This window comes from Candoia aspera, chromosome 8 (genome assembly GCF_035149785.1).
Source record: "Candoia aspera isolate rCanAsp1 chromosome 8, rCanAsp1.hap2, whole genome shotgun sequence".
Taxonomy (NCBI): Eukaryota; Metazoa; Chordata; class Lepidosauria; order Squamata; family Boidae; genus Candoia; species Candoia aspera.
In genome coordinates this window covers 54,227,593-54,241,014 of record NC_086160.1, presented here as the reverse complement: position 1 = coordinate 54,241,014, position 13,422 = coordinate 54,227,593, and the positions used below count along the sequence as shown (strand labels likewise).

At 38.0% G+C, this 13,422-nt stretch overlaps 1 protein-coding gene across 1 annotated transcript in view; it reads left to right on the top strand.

The window, feature by feature from the left end:
* Nucleotides 1-2,688: 2,688 nt before the first annotated feature.
* Nucleotides 2,689-13,422, top strand: part of EGF (epidermal growth factor) — a 47,270-nt gene continuing 36,536 nt past the window's right edge. The window contains exons 1-5 of the mRNA XM_063310728.1: nt 2,689-2,812; nt 6,097-6,228; nt 10,204-10,403; nt 11,573-11,751; nt 12,187-12,417. Of these exons, the coding sequence (XP_063166798.1) occupies nt 2,689-2,812; nt 6,097-6,228; nt 10,204-10,403; nt 11,573-11,751; nt 12,187-12,417 (866 nt within the window). The remainder of the gene's footprint in view (nt 2,813-6,096; nt 6,229-10,203; nt 10,404-11,572; nt 11,752-12,186; nt 12,418-13,422) is intronic.

Sequence of the window (13,422 nt, the reverse complement as noted above, 5' to 3'; positions counted from 1 at the left end):
AAACCCCAAATCTTGAGATTCTGCCTTTTCTGCTTTTGGTGCCTGCCCTTTGGAACAATCTCTCCTGTAGGATCTGGATTGCCCTGACTCTGTTAGCCTTCAGGGATGTGTTAAAAGCTTAGTTCTCTGCCACCCCCTGCAAGGCCAGGTTGGTGAATGAGCCTGTCTTCTGAGATGTGGTTTGTACAATTTGTGAGCTCCAGCTTGATGTGTTGCTCTATGAATTGGGGGGGTGGGGGTTGATGGTTAATGATGTATGGGTATTTTATTTACCATATTGTTTTGGAGTTTTGATATACAGTATTGATGTACACCACCTTGCATAAAGTTGGGCAGCTGTATAAATCATAGTATCAATAAATTTTAATTCACCCAAATATTTCTAACTTTTCAAAAGGCATTTTTATTTTTGCACTGTGAATCCCTTCCCAGTTGTGCACTTTCTTATTTGTAGCCAGCAAGAGAAACAGCAGCTGCAGATGTTTTCAGGACTCTACAAAAATATGAATGCCAACTGTGGGGTTATGGTTTCATGTTGTAATTTGGTTCTTTGAGGTATGGCAATGCTGCCTCGGAGGTTTTGTTGGGTCAGACTATCCTTGACTTTTATGATATTATTCATTGCAAGTTATTCCTTGATGATATGGACATCTATTTACTTCTGCTTTATGGTCAATAATAGGTTTCTAACCAGCCAAACAGGATATGATAAAGCATCCCCCCATTGTAGTGAAGGACAAAAGGCAAATTGATGGAGTACAAGACAGGTGATGTACCTACAGGCCTGTCTCCAGTGGAGGGCCAGGGAAGGCTTCTGCTGCTATTGTCCTCTCACCATCCAAGAGTGTCCTTTCTTATCTGCAGATAAGTATTAGGCAGATCTGTATTCTGCCTAATATTAGGGATAAAAGTAATCACATAAAATAAGGCAACACGTCCATATTCACATAAATGTACTTCTGGACAATTTTAGCAAGGCAAGTATATTCCATTAGAGATAATTTTGAGCACATACCTAGAATTGTATAAAAAGCTATGAATTTCCCAACCATAGTTTCTTGTTTTGAAAATAAAGAGGGAAATTACCTTGTCAGATATAGTACAGTTAGATTCCCTAATCAACTTTATAGTAACAGAGGGAACAGATAAAGCAAACAAGACATTTCTATGTATAGATGTCTAAACATGAAAGAACATTTTTCATCCTCTTGTTCTTTGGTTGGGAAAGAATGATGCAGCGTCTAATGAGTATTTCATGCTATTTCTTTTCCAGAGTGCAAGTGCATCAGCTCTTGACAACTTGGGCCAATAAAGTCAACATTCCCAGGAATGGTTTCATATACAGCTGTGGTGCCTTCTTGGTGCTGCCAGGATGACCAGCTGCTGTGGCATGCCATTCCAGCAGAAATGATATAGTCAACTTGACATTTCACAAGGATTTGTCTGAAGACTCCTAATTAAGCAGTTCTCTGAGCCACCAATTTCAATAGCAACAAATCAAGCCAGCAGTGATGTTTAAATTATGCTTAAGCTATAAACCTCCCCGGCTCAGCCATACTATTAGATAGAGTGACGCATCTTCCTCAGGCTGCAGATGTGGACTGCAGAGAGTAGCAGTGAAGTGTAGCAGAAGAGAGCTACATACTGTAGCCTCTCGTTTTTAGGGACAATGGAGGCACCCAATATATTCAACTTCCACTTTGATCATTTTCTATACATGAAATGGGGCAGACGACATTTGATTCTTTACAGGATTATTTTACTGTATACATCTAGTATATTTTCAGTCTTTCCAACACTTTTCCTCTCTAAACTGCTGCTTTAATTAGGGGGAAAATAGAAGAAATACAAGACAAATAAACTTAAAAGTAAATTTAAATATTGCTGCAAAAGTTAAACTTTAAAATCAAACACACACACACACACACATCAAAACCAGACATTTTTTGTGAGGAGGTTCTCAGCAGGCTGTTGAGAGGGTGGATGGCTTCACTTCAGCAACTTGCTGGCTTCATTTCTATTTGCAAACACAAACTTCACTCAAGTGGCACTAAAAAGAAAAGAAAGGGTAGCTGGGGAACAAGCTGTACAAAGAGGAGAGTCATTCTACCAGGAGTGTAAAACAGAGATTTGTGATCTGAGGATTCCAACTCTTTGGCTGAACAAATATCAAGGTATTATTCTGAAAGGTTTCTAGATGTTGATTTTGTTTCATTTTTAATTAACATCTTTAAAAACATCAGCAGCTCATTCATTCATTGTTTTGTTTCAGCAATGGAATTTTGTAGTCATGGATGTGTTCTCTGGTTTTAAGCCGCATTAAATTTGTAACGAGTTGGTCAGGCATTTCATACTTGGTTTCCAAAAAGAAGGAGGAGGAGGAGGAGGAGGAGGAGGAGGAGAAGACCCCCCCCAACCGCCACATAAAAAGGATGTGTAAGCGATACACGTGCACCGAAGAGATCACCCTGGAACTTCTTCAAAGTTCAGAGCTGCTGATAGGGGGCACCTCAGTTCTCAAATGAGGCAAGAGTGAGTCATCAAGGTGGAACAAGATTTCTTTGGTGGTTCTAGACAAGAAGAGCATCTTGAAGAATTGTTATACCTGTTTGTTTTGGCCAGGGTATGACAGAAGTTAAAATAAGCTGATTGCTCCTACAGACTTTTAAAAAAAAACTTACAAAAATGATGTTTCTCTTTCTCTCACTTTTGCTTGTGGTTTTTAAAATGAGTATGATCAGTCTGTCAATTCAGGAGCTCAGAATCTGTCCCAGAGGATACCAAATGGGGAAGGAAAAGTCCTCTTGCCTTGGTGAGTGAAATTAGAACTTCAGATACCCTCAGAGGCTTATTACATTTTTTTAATTTGTATTTCTTTTCTATTTCTTTTATTTAATTGTGTCTGTTTTGATTTGGTAAATGTACATGTGTTATAATAATCCAGCTAAATATTAGGAGGTGCTTCTAGTCTTTTTCCCAAACTCTTGTCAATGAAATAAAAGTGACCATGAGAAATATTTTAATAAGTGTTACCAAACTGAGCTGGAAAAATCAGGATGATTTCTTGAAGAAAATAGAAATATAGTGAACTCTAATTCTTTATTGCTTTCTGGTGGTGGTCCAGAGTTTTGCAGTCCAGATCTGATATAATCTCAATCAGATGCTAGAAACTAATTACTTAGTACTGACTATAAGTGCTGAACTAATACCAGTAGATGCGACTTGAAGTACCTGAATAATGATATTGTAGTTGTTCAAAAATACAAGGCATAATCTACACTACAAACATACTTTGTTTTTTGTTTATATTCCTTTAAGTGTCATTGGTTCTGCCAAGGTATCTGACCTGGGAAATATAATTTAATTGGGGAGATATAATTTGGCAAAATGACTTTCCTCTTACAGGTGTCTAGTCTTCTCTCAGAGACCAGAGAAGAGTTCTCAAGTTTCCTCAGGAAGATGGCATGGCTGTTAAACTAGCAATTTGCATAGCAGCTTCTCCACCTGGCACAGCTCCTGTAATCTCTCTAGCCTGATTACTGGCCAGGCTACTTAGGCATTATCCTTGAGGATTTTGGGAGCAGTAGTCACACACACCAGAGGCAACAAAACAAGAGGTTTCTATATGTCTAATGTGTATTTAGCTTCAATCTTATGCACACTTAATTGGAAATAAATCCCATGAACCCTGTGGGACTTGCTCCTGGATTGCTTCAGTGGAAAGTGTCCCAAAATCAATGCATTTTCATCAGATGAATCATTATTGGTAAAAGGTTGCAATATGTTTTATTTGTCATTGTTATTGGCTTTTTTTTTCAGAGCCAGTGTCCAGCAGCCCCTCAGGTTTCTCTGTCTAAAGTTGGATTTCCATGACCATTTTGTTCATTATTTGTTGAATTTCCTAAGTTCTCAGGCCCTGTCCCATGACCCAATTCATCATATAGTCCAGTCCTACACAATGGATCCTACGCAGTAGTGACATTAGTACATCACTTCAGATGTTGTAGACCTGGTGTGCAATCTCCGGCTGCTCAGTCACATATACTCCAAGAAATCACCTTGTGAGGCCCTTCAAATTTCCTCTACTATTTTTAAAAATAATTTTTATTAAAAAAATTTCACAGAGATAAAAGATAAACATGAAATTATATAAAGGAAGTTTAAGAAAAGAAAAAAAGTGTGAAATGAGAAATTTAAAAAAGTGATTAAGAAATACAAGTAGAAAAAAAGGAAAAGATTTATAAAGAATCAATTCCTGATCTTCTTTACAGCAGTTATGAACAAACCTATCCTCTCTCCTCACTCATTAAATTACCTCATAATTCACTTCATCCCATATTCAACCCTTTTAAATCAGCAAATCCATAAATCACCAATTCATTTTTTTCTGTTTTCAGCAAAAAGTCCATAAGAGATTTCCAGTCTTTAATAAAAGTCTTGTTGTTATTGCTGCTATTGCCGAAAGTTTGTGGGGCAATTTGTTGCTGAAAATGAGAAGCCAATGTCATTTATTATATTGGTAACCTCTATGGATGACTGGAGACATTGGGTTATTGTTAGGGTTTTTTTTTAATCATAATTCATCATCATCATCCCTAGCTCTGTTTAGTTTCTGGAGGAGATCTTCCAGCACATCACTCAAATACCAGATAGAAGTTCCATCCTCAAATAGGTTAACTTCCTACTGTAGAGTGAGGGTTTTTCTACCCACATCATCCCTTGTGAATCGAGAGGCCCCTGATAACAATAGAAGTCATTATAAGCAAAAGAATTAAAAATAAAGGCAGGATGCACCACAGACAACTCCTTTTCCCAAGAGTCCTAGAAATTCCATTTTGTCAAAGGTATCTTTCAAAGCTGTGCCAAATGTTTGCCCATTTTAAAGTTCCTGTATTTATAAAGAGGACAGACTGTGGTTTGCTTTGTGGTACACTAAAGATTCTCCTTGCCTTCATGCCACGCATGCTAATGTTTCATGTTCTGTAACTGGGACTTCGCTTTTATTCCTGGTAAATGTAGTTCCTTGTGTCTAAGGACTCTGAACTTTACTGCCAGCTTTGCAAAGACATGATTCATTGCTTGGAGTCATTCTCACAGGCTGTCTCTGCTGAGATGGCATAAAGAGGCTTTTATTCACAGAGCAGAAACTTAGTCTTTCATTCACTACTGCCTGTCAGGATTTTGTAGATAGACTTTATTGGCAGCTGCAGCTGCTTCACTTTAAGAATAAAAGAGAAGCAGGTGATGCTGTTAAAAATATCTTGCATTAACATTTAATGATTTGGCTTCTAATAGCTGCCCAACTCTGAAATACGAAACAATGGGGAAACCATGTATTATTGGTTGAAACAGATGTTTCCAGTTGTGTCAGAAGATATGATTGTGGAGTTTGGGCATTTCCAGCTGCGAAATGATTTGGAATTGATTTGTCCCTAGAAGATCTGGTTTGGTCTCTGCATTGGATTGGGGCTAACCCTATCATTAGACAGAATGAAGCTGTCATGTTGGAGAGTGGATTGGGATGGGTGGGGAAACAGCTCAAGTACCCAGGCAGTATCCTCCAGATCACCTGATCATACAAAGTGCATCACTGTGAAGTTATTTTTTAGAGAGATGCATTATGAAGTATTGGAATAATATGAGAAATGCATAGGCATTTAAGCAATGTTTAAAATGAGTACTCTGAAACGTTGGTTCACAGGAAACCATTAAACAATAGATATGAAGCAATATAAACAGAGTACCTTCCTCATTATAAATATGGCCAAAGCCATCTTTCATAAAAAAGGGATGGATATAGTAAGCTTTGCTCTGGAAAAATATATGAGCATTATTTTAAACTTATGCTCAATTGCCATTCCATGTTTTTTGCACAAGGTACTGTGAGAGTAAAAAATCTAAAATAGTCACCAATGTTATTTTATTTATTTATTTTATTTATTTATCAAATTTTTATCACTGTCCATCTCTCCCCTGAGGACTAGAGGAGTTGAAATGCATAGTTATTAGTTAAGACACTGTTATCTGATATGTATGAAAGCACTGGTAAACTTCAGATATCTATTATGTTCTGATCTATGTATTACTATTTTTCAGATATAGATGAATGTCTGGAAGGTGGAATTCACATTTGTAGCCAAAATTGCCTCAATGTTCCAGGATCCTTTATCTGCTCTTGTATGGCAGGCTATTCTTTGGGTGATGACAAGTGGTCTTGTCATGTAAGCGGTAAGGTTAGTTTGCTGTTTTTGGTCAGTTTATAATAAAAGCTGTTCATATGAAAGGAAACACTGCTCCCCCCCCCCCTCAAATTTGCATCCTTCATCTGAAATGGGAAGCTGGTGGTGTTTTGTATGTCTTTTGCGCATCAGCACCCAAACTGTAGAAATACTTTTCCAGGGAAATCAGACGAGTCTTCTCCTTTATTTGGCTAGTTATGATCCCTAGTTTTATAGTATGATTTTTCCCCACTGTCTTGCTTTGCTTTTTGTTCTTTATGTATCGTCCTTTTTTTAAAAAAAAGTATTTAAAACTATCTTCTGTGGAAGAGAGCATGGTGACACCTTTTCACACTGAAACCAGACATCTTGACATGAATGTGTCTGTCTGTCTAGGATGTATATTGGCACTAATGTATATGCAGTGCTGCTCCTCTTTCAAGATTCTTTGAATGTGTGAAACCTTGCATATAAATGACTCAATTGTATCATGCATTTAGCCAAACAGCATTCCAATTCAAGTATTGGATTCACTTTTACTTGTATAATGTAACTCATGAATGAGGAAAGAAATATTAAGGGGATAATTACATAGCAGATTTTACATGCCATGGGTATAGAACTGAGTTAATTGCAGTAAAGTTGATATAAGGTCTTAAGCCAAATAGCTAGGCTGCTGGATGTAGAGGAAATAAGAACTCAAGCATATAAAAGCCTGAAGAGCTGGGGTGTAGCAAGGCAGAAGAGGGAGAAAGGGAAAGAAGAAAGGAAGGTCATTTGCAACAACCCCTCCCTCCCCAGCACTACGCTGCACTGAGACTTTATGCAGCTAGAAGGGGAGTGGTCTGCTTGGGGTGCAAGAGATTCTGACTGATAGCAGTGGACACAGAAAAGCTGTAGGTATCATGCTTGAAGACTGCCTAGGAGCATTGGCTGGAGGTGAATTGTGGTTTGGAGGGCACAGAAGAAGACAAATCAAGAGAAGAAGTTTGGAAGTCTAACCCAGAAGGAGGAGAGAACCAGGAAGAGATGTCAGGAGAACTATTACATGGACTTTGTGCAAAGGTAATTACAGTGCCAGTGAACATACAGTATTTGTCGAGAGAGAGAGGACACTTGGATTATTTAAATATGGATGATGCTCTTAGAATGCACTGCATCTTTAAAGAGATTATTCAGGGTGATGTGTAAGCAACAAGACTTTAGTTGAAAGTAGACCTCCCTATAGAACACTGGAGGACTTACCCCCACTGATAGCTTCGTGTTGTTTAATGTTTCCATTGTACCATGTTGCTGTCCTAACAGCCAGGAACCACGCTGAGACAAGGAACTGGTCTCTAATGTTTTATTGCTTGTACATAACAGGAATCCTAACAAACTGAAGAAGCGTGGGAAAACCCCAGCCATATAAACCCCAAAGGTCAAGGCAGTCCTGATCTGTGTCTCTTTGAATGGCTGCCCAATTCCTCAGTGCTACGCATGCGCTTAACAGTCTGGACGGGAGCCCCCTGCTTGCCATCCTCACTCATGACAGTTGCACTGTTCATGTGTCTGTATACTGCTTCCTAATTATATAAGTAAAAGCTGTAAGAAGTTCACAACAATAAGTGGGCTGTTTTTTTCTTGCTGGATGCTTGCAAAAGGTGAGGAGAATTGCCCTTGACAGCCCTGTGCCTATGAGAAGTTTGGCAGCAGATTTGATAAATTCTATTTATTTTGCACTAGAAAGAAATTCCCCTCTAGGGAATCAGTTCTTGACCTCAAGAGCTGCTTCTGTATATCAGCAAGGCCCATGTGTTTACTGAGTGTTAGGTAGGGAGTTTCTTCATGGCATAACATGTCATCCCCACTAAATAGTTTTAGAATGGTTTGGAATGGAAATGCATAAAACAAATCCTTTCTATTCAGCAAATTGCTTTGTATTAAGTTGTTGAATTTGGTCTTGGGTTAAACCGCTGAACTGCTGAGCTTGCTGACCAGAAGGTCGGTGGTTTGAATCCACGTGACGGGGTGAGCTCCTGTTGCTAGTCCCAGCTCCTGCCAACCTAGCAGTTCGAAAACATGCTAATGTGAGTAGATTAATAGGTACCACTTCAGCGGGCAGGTAACGGCATTCTGTTTAGTCATGTCGGCCACATGAGCACGGAAGTGTCTATGGAGAAACGCCGGCTCTTCAGCTTTGAAACGGAGATGAACACCACCCCCTAGAGTCAGACACGACTGGACTTAATGTCAAGGGAAACCTTTACCTTTACCTATAGTTTAAGTGGCTTGATCATGGGCAGAATGAACCTGGCTTCAGAAATAATTGTTATAATCTTGAATCTGATTAAGCTAATATAGAATAAAACTAGACTAGTCCTATATATACAGACTATATAGACTATAAGTATATATATGTCTATTCATGATTTTGTTAACTCAGTGTCAAGTGATGGTGATCTCCATGTCTAAACAGGCCATCACATCTTTATATTGATTTATTTCATACACACAGTGGGGCCAACAGTCCATTAAAATATAGTTAGTTGAGAGTGATTAAAAACACCATAATTTAGTGATTCTTGCCTCAGACAGCAGATGTGGGGGTGTATAAGAGGAAGTGGGGTAGCTAAAGTAAAAAAAAAAGTTAAAAAATGTGAAGGATGGTACTAAATATCAATGATACTTTTGTTGATGCTGCAGTTTACAGTGCCCTGCTTTAAAAACTCTTTCTAACAAATATTGTATGTCTAATCCCTAATTCTAGAAATCAGAAAATATAGATGGTTGAATTCTTCTGTGTTTGCAGATCCAAACAACAGTGACAACTTTATCAGCCAATGTTCAAATCATTAACTGTAATGAGATGTGATGGGTTTAGTTAGTCATTGATGATTTTCTAGATTTCATGAGATAAAACTACTGTATTTTACAGCATGACTACATTAATTTAAAATACCTATACTATTTTTCCAATATACCAAAACTTTATACTGCCCATTTTTAGAGGAAACTGTAGCAGTAAACCAGATTTCATAATACCAATAGAAAAAAAAAGACTTTTCTCACAGAATTCATTTTGTCCTCTAAGCTAGAGTACTGTAATAAAAAATTTCATGTATATGCAGCATAGTAACTCAGAACTGATCACACGAGTAGCTGGAAAAAATTACAAACAATCCAGCTGTCAGATTCTTGAGACAAATTAATTTGTTGCACTTCAGCATGTGTTCATCATTTACACACAATGTCCAGATGTTTTAATAGTGCAAATAGGAGAAAATAGCATCACATGATAAGCCTTGTGATAGCAGTCAAAGTGGAAAAGGGCAGTCACATTTCTCTTGAATAGTTATTAAACAAGACTAGCTGTAGGAGAAGATGAATTAGAGAAAGAAGATTTGATACTGAAAATATGGATGAGTTATCATTCCAAAATTCAGCTGAGTACAGATTAGCTACATCATATGAATTATATGTTTTGAACTGAGATAGCAGGTTTTAACATGTGTATTTAACTCTCACTTCCACTAATCCCAAATGTGCCCTACGTCTTTGCTATCTGTGTGTGGATGAGAGAGAGAGAAAGAGAGAGAGAACATGCTCAGAGGCACTGTGGTATTACTTACCACGATACAGAACTGAATCATGGAACCTTTACATGTTTACTCAAAGTCAAAAGCCCCTGGTTTCTGTGGAATTAGCTCCCTGAGAAATGTATATAGAACTGTAGCTAAACTTTGATAAAGCCTGTTCTAAATCAAGCCCTGAGTTATGGGTAATTACTTCTATAGTAATATAAAAAGATATGCCTTAACATTGTTCATTTTCTTCTGTAATATATACATTTGCATCTTTTGAATGGGATTGTTTGCTATATTTTATATTTTTGAGTGATTCATTAAATTTTGAACTTGAAGGAATCTATAATGCAGAAAAGAATAGAATAAAACCATTTGCTTTGGAGCACAGGCATTTTTTCACTCTTTTTCCCCCTCTTTAGATCCTATACCATTCCTAGTTTTCAGCCAAGGAAGTGCCATCTATAGAATAGATATAGAAGGAACCAATCACCAAAGACTGGTAGCTGATGCTGGTTTATCAGCATTAATTGATTTCCATTATGAAGAAGAACATATTTATTGGGTGGACAAGGAAAAATGTCTTCTCAAACGTGTACATTTGAATGGCTCAGATCAAGAGGTAATGAAATAATTTTCAAAATTCTTCCTGGTAGTAAACAAAAAGGGACATTTTTACCAAAACAGTATCTCTGTTAACACATTCTGTGGCCTGAAAAAGTTTGAAACCTCCTAGTCTAGGTCACTATGTAGTACATTTTACTAATCCCTTTACTATGTATGATGTCATATACAGTAAACAGTATAACCTATATTTTGCATATAATAGATGCTCAGTTTTTTAATTTAATGGCCAGTTGTCATCTCTTACTTAGGCTGTTATCCTGTGGTTCATGGAATGGTGTCCCAAGACCCCATGAGAAAGAGGTCCATGAGCAGACACAGCCCATCTTTCCAAGTCACCTTGCTGTGGGAATGGAAATTTCCAACAGTGTCATTTCAGTAGCGGCAATGACAAAACTAAACATTCTGGAGATGTTTAGTGGCCGAATCAAGGAAGTTTTGCATTCTAAGCTCTTGGACTCTCCAAATATATATTCACAGTAGGAATGTGTGACAGGAGAGTTGGGTCAATGGGAGAGAAGGACTGGAATTTTTTTTTAAAACGGCATGTGTTCTTGGATTTTGCATTTGCCACTACCAAGGGACTGTAAACCCAAAGCATGACAAGATTTATGAAAGTGCAAAAATCATTCAGATTTTCAATTCAGAAGTGATCCCTTATCCAGTCCTTCCTTGGGTTGGTTTTCTTTCTTCTGCTGAATTTAATAATAAATGCCTAATGACATCTCCTTCAATGTTAATCCAAGGAAGCTTTCATCATAATGAACTGTACAACTCATTATCTAGTTAAGGTTCATGAGTTGCAACGCCTTAATAGTGATAGCCAAAGGACTGGTTACATTTTGAAGGTGAAAGATCCCTGTGCAAGCACCGAGTCATGTCTGACCCTTTGGAGGGACGCCGCTTTTGCGATGTCTTCTTCACAGACTACAGCGGGGTGGTTTGCCCTTGCCTTCCCCAGTCGTCACCTTCTCCAGCAAGCTGGGTACTCATTTTACCGACCTTGGAAGGATGGAAGGCTGAGTTGACCTGAGTCGGCTATCTGAGAATCCAGCTTCCTCTGGGATCGAACTCGGGTCGCAGGGAGAGTCCTGGTTGCAATACTGGAACCTACTACATTTTAGTATAACCATTTAATTTTTGTGTATGGATGTGCTTATATAACAGACCATTTGCTCCATAAAAAAGGATGTTACTGGATTTGCAGTAGACTGGATAAATCAAGGCATCTATTTGGCTCACTCCCAGGGAGCTATTGAGGCAATCAGCTTGGATGGAAACTATTCCCGAATCCTTATAAAGGACAATCACAATCCTACAAGTATTGCAGTTGATCCAAGTCAAAGGTATTTCCACCAGATTTAGTCATCGCAGAAGCAAAACTCAAAGTTTAATGTACACAGTAATGGTTTGGAGAAAATGTGATGGGAAATTGAGCCCAATATTTCCCTTCTTCCCTAATATGTTCATCTTAGTAAGTAAATGCCTGGTTTAATCAAGCTGTAATTTGCTTTTATATCTGTCATACAGTGATTTCAGAAAACCTGTAATCTGAGGATTGCTGGTACGTTTCTGCATATTGCAAGTACTCTAACCCACCTTGTATTTTGACAATAAGAAATGATGCAGAAATATTTTTAATAATTAATAATTAAGCACTGGGATGAAAACAAAATAAAGAATACCAGATAACGAATTAGTTAATAAAAGTATCTATGAACCTTTTCAGTTGCTTTGATAATTTTAGAAGCAGTGATGATGATAATTGATTTTATTGGCAGGTTTTTATTTTGGTCTACTGAAGGGATTTTTGATAGCATCTATCGAGCAGATCTGCATGGAAAAAAAAGATGGAGAGTTCTAAGAAGCACAGAAAAAATCAAAACCATTTCCCTGGACTTTATCAATATGAAACTGTTCTGGATACAGCATGATGCCATTAATGAAATTTCCTATTTTGGAACCTGTGACTACAATGGCCACTTTATCCATCTATACAGACAAATGGGACGGTATGTTTATTGATATAAAATGGCAAACTGTTAAAAAAAATTGCACCCATCAGCTACATCCCCTGTCTGTGGGTGTGGACCTCTGCTGAGGTGCTGTTACAGTGGATTCTGTTTGCATGGGAGTAGAAAGAACTCTGACAGTAATGCTGATTAGTTTTATTGGATGCTGATTAGTTTTATGGAAAGTTTTATGTTCTGTTCCTAATATTTGTCACAGCACCTGAACCTCCAAACAGAAATTTTAACACTTTTCTGGTTCATGAGATGGAATTAAAATCAATGTTTCAGAAAAAAACATTTGATTGTATTGTTAAAGAGGGTTTTATGACATGATGAAATGATAAAGAAGAAAGTCAGGACCCCAACACACCAGAATTTGTAGACATTAGATAACAAGATTTTTGTTTGAAGGATTGTCCATATTCATACAATACCTGTCATGAGTACTGATGGTGAGCAGGAGGGGGCCCCTATCCAGCGGGGAAAACGCATGCGTAGTACTGAGGAGTTAAGCAGCCATTCAAAGAGACACAGATCAGACCCGTCTTGACTTTTGGAGTTTATCTGTCTGGGTTTTTCCCACACTTCTTCAGTTTGTTAGGATTTTCTGTCTAATGTAGCAGTAATAAAACACTAGAGACCTATTCCTTGTCTCAGTGTGGTTCCTGGCTGTTAGGACAATACCCCTGATCAAGATACTACCTCCAGAGTAAACACAGAGTAAACCTCTGTGAACTAGGTCTGTATGATCACTGATGACTTGGTCAAATGGGTTATCATCCATCCACCTCTGTCACTTTCTGCATTAAAAAACAACCTTTTGGAGAAAAATCCATGGTGGCTCAGGGGTTGCAGATGGAGTTGGATAAGCATCCCCCACCCCTTTCTTTTCACATTCTATACTTACCATTTTGACACAGAGGCATGAAATGAAAAATCAATGGAGAGACCAAATTCTTAAAGCAGTTCCATGTTTTCAATGCCACTGTAGAATTTTGTTTCTAT